The 8,597-nt window shown below is 32.9% G+C and overlaps 1 protein-coding gene across 1 annotated transcript; it reads left to right on the plus strand.

Annotated features, from left to right (window-relative positions):
• Positions 1 to 3,935: 3,935 nt before the first annotated feature.
• On the plus strand, positions 3,936 to 7,499 carry LOC112038549 (receptor-like protein EIX1). The gene is made up of 2 exons (XM_024071367.1): positions 3,936 to 4,326; positions 5,239 to 7,499. The coding sequence occupies exons 1-2, from the start codon at positions 3,936 to 3,938 to the stop codon at positions 7,497 to 7,499; spliced, it is 2,652 nt and encodes an 883-aa protein (XP_023927135.1).
• Positions 7,500 to 8,597: the final 1,098 nt, after the last annotated feature.

Below are 8,597 nucleotides of genomic sequence, written 5' to 3' on the forward strand. Positions count from 1 at the left end.
TGGTTGTGTACTTCTTGTGTCTTCAAGTAAGATGCCTAGGGCTAGGAATCAGGACCTTTCCCCCAATTATCCTATTATTTAAAAAGAAAAAAGAAATCTAAAGTTACTGACTTAGCATCTCAACCATAAAAGAAAAGGTCCTACAACTAAGTTGGTATAGTTAAAAGTTTTAGCTATATTTTACTTTCATGCTAAAGTGAGCTGTTAAGTTTTAGCTATATTTTACTTTAGCATGTAAGTAATCGTAAATAATAATTAAAAAAAAAAATAGAAAGGGAGAGGAGGGATTTTATTATTATTAATTTTTTTTTTTTAAAAAAATTCCCTCCTATCTCTCGTCTCTAACTTCTCTATTAACTGGGTTTGATTGTGAGAACAGATGACTAGGTTTGATGTTTTTGTGGTTGTTGCTCCAGTGGATTTCGTGGTTGTTCTCCGGTGAGTTTCGTGGTTGTGAGATCGAATTTTGTGGTGGTCAGAGTGTGGGTTTGTGGAGGTGTGGTAAGTGTGGGGTTGTGGAGGATGGCTGGTCGGAGCATGGTGGTGGTTGGCTGGGTTTGTGGAGGTGGAGCTGTGGGTTTGGATTATGGAGGGGGCTATTGGGTGTGGTTTGAGATTATGGAAGTGTGGTGGGTTTGGGATTGTGGAGGGGCACTAGGACTATTGTGGGTTTGCTTTAGACAAAAGAGTAGAAAAGAGTCCAGATGGGTTTGCTTTAGATGAAAGAGAAGAATAGAGTGCCTGTTTGTTTAAGATTCCCAACCAAAAAAGCACTTTTTGAAACAATAATATATATATATGCGTTTGGTGAGGGTAACACTATTATTGACCATATGCTTTCGTTTGCTCAGCTCTGATCCAATCTTCTCAATCTGAATCATCCCGTTTGTGAGTGGTTGATTTAGAGAAAGAAAAGAATCAAGAAGATCAAGGTGAAGAAGTGCATGTGTGTTACAGACGAAGTGCTAAGAGAAAAGGAAAAAAAAAAAAAAAAAAAGAGGAAGAAGGAGAGCTCTGTGGAACGTTCTGGAGTTGGAGGAAGTGGTTGGGAAAAAAAGAGGAAAGAAGGAAAAAAGAAGAAGAAGAGAAAAGGGTACGTGTGTGGAGGAGAAAAAAAGAGGGGAAAAAAAGGAAAAAAAAAAAAAAAAAAAAGAGAGAGAAGGAAATGGGGTACATGTGTGGAGGAGAAAAAAAGAGGGAAAAAAGAAGGAAAAAAGAAGAAGGAAATGCTATCACAATATTTTCACAATAAATTTTAAGTGATGTTATTATTAGCTAATATTGATGAGAAAAAAATAATTGTAATAGTACGTTCAAATTAAAATTAGTATCCAATTATCACAATTTTTCACAATACTTTCACAATAAATCTTAAGTGGTAGGTAATTATTAGCTAATATTGTGAGAAAAAAATAATTTCACCATATTGATCTAAGTATGAAATAAACTCCTGTATATATACATTGTCCTTTTTGGTAATTTATCACTTAAACTACCACTTTTATAAGTGCTAGTCAAATACTCAACTTTTTCAAAAAGCACTTTTTAACAATTTTTACCAAACACTCAGCTTTTATAAAAAGCTCAATTTCATACCACACTTTTTAAACGCCACTTTTTAAAAAAGTCTAATTTCAAAAAGCTGAACTAAATTCACCCAAAGTCCAGAGAGAAGACAAGAAGAAATAGAGAAATGAATAAAAATAAAATGAAAGGGAGAGAGAGAAAAAATCAAAAAATAAATAGTGTTTACGTAATGTGAAAATAGAATTTTGACGTAGAATGTATTATAAAGTGTTTTTTAGTGTAAATGCTCACACCGTGTGGAAAGGATTGGTATGGTTTACACTTTACAGTTATTTTTACCTTATGACTCATGAGGCAATAGCATGTGGAAGAAATTTCGCTTAGCGTGTGGGAAATTACATTTAGAAAGAAAAACCTTTATTATGTTGACCGTTCAAAACAACAAGGGTTATCAACCATTAGCCACTGGCCCTAGTTGGAAAAAGGCATACCGAGTGGAAAAAAAGAAAAAAAAATGGTTTGTATTTTTATTTATTTATGTGTGCATGAGCAATTGAGGAAAAAGAAAAAGTAGAAAAAGCAGTACGGATCATATGTAGGGGTATGCAATCGACCTGCCAACTCACCAAAATGGACTCGACCCAACATAACCTGTCAGGTTGGGTTGTTTTTAGGGCTTGGGAGGTTGGATTGGGTTACAAAATTTTTTTTAATAGCGGGTGGATTAGATTTGGGTTATAAAATTCTAAACTTGCCAAACCCAACTTGACCCACTCATATATTTAAATAATATATATATATATATATATTAAAATACATTACTATATAATTAATAATTTTTAAAAATAACTAGCTCTTCCTATCCTATATAAAAGCCAATTAGTTCACACAAACCCTAATAAATTATTATTGTTGTTTAGTCATTAGTGTTATTTTCTTTTAAGAAGTTACATTAATACTAATCTTTGGTTTTTTAATATATTTATATTTATATTTTTTTCTATTCAATTTAATAATAATAATAATAATAAATTTTTCCAACCCATGGGTTCAACCCAACCCACGTGCAAGGTCGGCCCTAGGCCTAGGCCACTTAGGCCACCGCCTAGGGCCCCCTACTAGAGGAATGCCCCAAATTTTAGGGGCAATTTTGATATATTTAAAAAATTTGGAGATATAGAAAAAAAAATAGTTTTATATTTTTCTTCTACTTTTTAGAAGTCCCAAAGAATTGAGTAATGCTAAAGAAATACAACTTTAAATATTGGGTCTTACAAATAGAGTAATGCTACTGTTACAAATTTTTTACAACAATTTTACAAATTGTTGTTATAGCCAACTTCTTACTCATTCTCATTTACACCCACTGATAACATCACTTTTTTATTATCTATAATCATTTACCACATCATCAGTTTGTAAAAGTTTTCGTAAAAGATTTGTATCTCTAGCATTTTCCCTTACAAATATATGTTTCACTAATCACAAGAAATAATTTAGGTAGAAAATGTTAGAAATATTATTAAATTTACTTAAAAACTTTAAAAATTGATATGACAATTAATATGATATGTGTACATCAATACCTATTAAATGCATTTTTTAATTATTTTTGTGATTAGTGATATATTTTTGTAAGCCTCATGTTATAAAATTTATAATATTCCTAACATCATTCATTCAAATGCTTGTTCATTATCTTCTGAGGTGTCATTAATCACATTCATTTCTAATCGTTTGAAATTTTTTTTTAGTAAAATTTGTTATAGCTTTAGCATTTTTCCCTAAAAAAAAAAAAAAAAAAAAAACATATTACAAAATGAAAGGAATAGATTTTTGTTATAAAAGAAAAAATTATGATATTAAATACTAGTTAAATATTATTTAAGTGATAACAAAAAGTCCCATTTAATTATATCGTCTTAGGCCTCCAAATTTATTGGCTGCCCTTGCCCATGTGGATTAAATTAGGTTGAGTTGGACTTATATGATAGGTTGATTTTTTTTTTTACCCACCATAGTGAGTTGAGTCAAAAAATCCCCTTGACTTAACTCATGCACACCCCTGTATGATTCCTGCAATGTGGAAAAAGCGAAAATGTAGTATCCGCCAGGTGTAAAATGGGTCCTAGTGTTTATACGCATAACTCATGAGGCAGGTAGCTACTTGTACTCACCAGTCCATACCGTGTGTGGATTCTAACAAGAACTTTCACTTGCCTTGTCAAAAAAAAAAAAAACTTTAAACAATGAGTTCTATGTTCGACCGTGGAAACAACAATTGACCTGACCATTCCAATCTAAAGTTAGTTCACACTTCAGTGATAAATATTCATCGTTAATGCATGGCTTTCGCTTCATAAAATCCACAAGACTCATCATTAGCATTGTCACTATCAAACTACTCCATGATGATTGATTATTATAATCATACTATTGTTGTATTTCTTCTTTTGTCCTTGGGGATATTCGAACTGGGCTCATGCACTGAAAATCCGAGTCAGACTAATAATAATGTGACAGTGAAACGCATCCAAAGTGAAAGAGAAGCACTTGTCAGCTTCAAGGCAGGCATAAATGATATTCCAGGTAAGCTTTCTTCATGGGTCAGTGAAGATTGCTGCCAATGGAATGGCGTAGAGTGCGACGACGAATCAGGTCATGTTACCAAGCTCAACCTTAGAAACCCAGCTGGACGCCACAGGCACTTTGATTATATCCAAAGAGATGCACAATATGCGAACCACCCGTGTGAAGCTTGCGTAGACGTGGGTAGGGCTCATCGGAGGTCATTGCTCGGTAAGATAATTTCTTCTTTGATTTACTCTGCGGTAGCTCTAGGAATCTTTTTAGATGATCACTAAGAAATTTAAATTATACACATAAAAAATATTACAATTTCTTTCTACAACTATGAGTCAAGTCGTTAGAAAGAGTAAAATTATTGTGATTACAAAGCTAAAAAGAGTATAATTATTCTCACTATCAAGGAGAATTCACAATTACAATATTTTTCTTGATACCATTTTTTTAAGGAAAAATAAAATTAGAAATTATTTTTATTTAATAGGTTGAATGAGTTACAAATTTGAATGACTAGCAATTTTTATTATTATTATTTTTTTGTTTTATAATAGGCTTTTTGTTAAATAATTTGTAGACTTTTTGTTTGGTCTTCTTTTGTTTTTGTTTGTTGTTATCTGGTCTCATATTTATTATTGTTATTTAAGCCCTTAAACAAAAATGAATTAAGGATTATGTTTGGGGACAGAATTAATTTTGGACTAATTCTACGTCTAAAACATTTTTACAATAAATTTTGTGCAAAAAGTTGTTATTGGTGGATAAAAAAATAATATCAATATTTTATATGCTCAAATTAGAATCAATAATAGTTAATCACATTGAATTTGTTCTGAAATTATTGTGAAAATATTTTAAATATAGCATTACTTTTATTTTTGTTGAAGCCAAATTTTTGTAATTTTCAAATTAGGATATTCAACATTTTTATTAGGGTGGTCACAATAGATTAGTTTAGCATATAATTGTTTTTTGGCAAATATATATATAAATTTTTTTACAAGTTAGGTGGTCCTATGGCTTGTAAATGTGGAGCCGCCAATGGATTCAATTCAAATTCCTGAATTTTTTTTGGGCACGCTAAAGAACATGATGCATCTAAATCTCTCTTATATGTATCTTTTTCAGGGAATGTAAATGTATCTCTTTCAGGGAAGATTAGTCCCTATCTTGGCAATCTGTCGAGGCTGACGCATCTTGACCTTGAAGGAAACTACAATTTGTCTACCAAAAATTTGAATTGGGTCTCAAGTCTCTCTTCTTTAGAGTACCTATATATGGGGGGAGTGAAGATCGATCATACCAAAGCAGATTGGCTGCATGCAATTAACATGCTTCCTTCCCTTCTGGAGTTAACTTTATATTCATGTGAGCTTGAGCACCTTCCATCTTCCCTTACTTTCCTTAATTTCACCTCTCTTCAAATCCTTGATTTATCATACAACCCATTTAACACCTCCATACCTAAGTGGCTGTTTAATCTTACAAGCCTCACACAACTTGATTTGAGTTTTAGCAATCAAGGAGGAAAAATCCTCGATTCATTTGGGAGACTGCTTGGAAGCCTGAAATACCTCTATCTTGGTGGTAACCATTTTTCTGGTTCAATTCCAGCTTCTATTGGCAATTTGTCGTCCTTGGAGGAGTTGGACCTCTCATATAATGAGATGAATGGAACCATTCCAAAAAGTTTTGGGCAACTCTCAAAGCTAGTCAAGTTGTATCTCTTAGAAAATTTTTGGAAAAGTGTCATAACAGAAGCTCAATTGATGAATCTCACAAGCCTAGAAGAGTTTGCACTAACAACTAATAATAAAAGTCAACCTCTAGTTTTCAATGTGAAATACGACTGGCGTCCTCCTTTCAAGCTCAAAATTCTTCATCTAGAAAGTTGTCGCATTATTGGCCCCAAATTTCCTGTATGGCTTCAAGTTCAAAGTAAGCTCACCTATGTCACCCTAAGAAACGTTGGAATTGAAGGCACTATACCTGAGGAATGTTTCTCTACGATATCTTTTCAACTCACCTACTTGGATCTATCCAACAATCAGATAAAAGGGAACTTGCAGCACCAATTAGTATTTCCAAAACTGACTAAGCTATTTCTGCAAAGTAATTTTTTTTCAGGCCCTATCCCATCAAATATTAGTGATCTAATGCCAAGCTTGCAATATTTAGATCTTTCGGAGAACCTCCTCTATGGTAAAATTCCTCTGTCCATATCAAAAATAAAACATCTTAATATTCTTGTCCTCCGGAGAAATAATCTTTTAGGGGAGCTCCCTCATCATTGGAACAAGTCACAAATGGACTTGCGCGTTGTGGATATTTCATACAACAACATATGTGGAAAAATTCCAAGCTCAATGGGTTTCTTAGGAAACCTTTCTATATTAGTGTTGAGCAACAACAATCTTAGTGGAGAAATTCCTTCTTCCTTGCAAAATTGTTCTATTGTGAGCATGGATTTTGGGGGGAATCATCTCTCAGGGGATCTTCCGTCATGGATAGAACCAAACATCTTCATGCTACGCCTACGATCAAATCTATTCAGTGGAACCATCCCTCAAAAATGGTGCAATCTTCATAAACTTCGCATCCTAGATCTTGCACAAAATAATCTGTTTGGGAGCATTCCAGATTGTTTGAACAATTTTGCTGCAATGGTTGATGACAACATTGTTGGGTACGAACCTATTGAGAACTATACAGAGAAAGCATACATAGTGACAAAAGGAAGAGAGTATGAATATGATCGCACTCTCCAACTTGTTACTTGCATTGATCTTTCCGAGAATAGTTTGACAGGAGGAATTTCTATTCAAATAACAAGCCTCACAAGATTGGGTACGCTAAACTTGTCAATGAATCATCTAAATGGAAGCATTCCCAAGAATATAGGAAACATGCGATGGTTGGAAACACTTGATCTCTCAAACAATAGACTTTTTGGACCTATTCCTGGAAGCTTGTCTTCTTTGACTTCCTTAGTACACTTGAACCTATCATTTAACAAGTTGGCAGGAAGAATCCCATCTGGTTATCAGCTCCAAACGCTAATTGATGCAACCATATACAAGGGAAACCCTTTGTTGTGTGGGTCTCCTCTTCTGACCAAGTGCCCAGGAGATGAAACATCTGATGGCCCAAGTATTACCGGTGTTGATGAAAAACAAGGTGGAGATGATTATGAAAGGATATGGTTCTATGCTAGCATTGGACTCGGGTTTGTTGTAGGATTTTGGAGTGTTTATGGCACCCTACTATTGAAGAAGTCATGGAGGCATTGTTACTTTCGTTTCTGTGATGACATCAAAGATAGGATAGCATTGCTAATTGCGTTGAGAGTAGTTCATTTGAAAAGGAAATTTGGGCTGGAAAAAAATTGAAATTTGTAGATTGGAAAGCTGGTTTAGTTCTAAATTTGAGGTATGTATGTGTTTTGTGAAATCTTAAGTTAAATATTTTTTATCTTGGTTTTCTGTTTGAGTTTTTGGTTGTTATACTTTTTTCCTTTGTATTGACCTATTTGATAATTTGCCTATATTCTTTTCCATTTTGATTTTTGAGTTTACATTTATGAATTTTAGGGTTTTTATTCATTTGAAATTTATATTGGTATTAGAGATAAGATGTAGAAGATTATTTGTTCAATTCATTATTCTTTGTTTGCTTTTTTGCATTTTGGTTGTGTAGGTAATATGTTTGATAATTTAGATGATCAACTTCTATTTCATAAACGATTGCTAGTCCAATTTCTTTTGGGTATGTATTAGTATCTTAACAGGTGCACAGGAGTATTGGATTTGACACGTGTCTACATCTAACAGGTCCAAAGAAAATTTTTCAGGCATATTCCTATATTTTATGTGAAATTTACACTTTTACCCCCTAGATAAAATGTTAGTTGGTTGCTAAATAAACAGAGCAAGACTTTTACTCTCAATAGGAATAGGGAAACTTGAGCAATCAATGGACAAGGGAAAAAAAAAAATCAAGTGGTCAAAGGAAGTAATTCTAATCCAAAAGGTCACAAAAAAGAGAAAGAGAGTCTTATTTTGTTGAGTCTGTTGACTAAAAAGAATAAGGAGAGAGACTTAATATTTTTTATAAGTTCAAGCATGTATGATGCTTGAGGTGTCATATTATATATATATATATGTGTGTGTGTGTGTGTGTGTGTGTGTGTATTACCGTTTTCCTAACATAATTTATGTGAAAAAAAATATCAAGATTGTGTTTAGATATTTGAATTTGAATTTGTATTTAAAATTGAATTTTAAAGTGATGAATTTAAAATGCCTAAATTTCAAATCTAAATATTGAAACAAATCTTATGGATTTCTTAAAATCTATGGACTTAGAAGTTATTTCAAATTCTACCGTGGATTTGTCAAATCCAAATCTATGTTCCCAAATCTTGTCATCCAATCTCAAACAAAGGTTTTTTTTTTTTTTTTTAAAAACCTATTAACAGTGCACACACC

Source organism: Quercus suber, unplaced genomic scaffold (assembly GCF_002906115.3).
Source record: "Quercus suber isolate HL8 unplaced genomic scaffold, Cork oak 2.0 scaffold_149, whole genome shotgun sequence".
NCBI classification, from domain to species: Eukaryota; Viridiplantae; Streptophyta; class Magnoliopsida; order Fagales; family Fagaceae; genus Quercus; species Quercus suber.

Excerpts from the sequence above, each read along its gene's own strand:
- LOC112038549 (XM_024071367.1), top strand. The coding sequence starts at position 3,936 with ATGATGATTGATTATTATAATCATACTATTGTTGTATTTCTTCTTTTG. Across the intron at positions 4,327-5,238 it reads TCATCGGAGGTCATTGCTCG|GGAATGTAAATGTATCTCTT; the intron begins GTAAGATAATTT and ends TATCTTTTTCAG.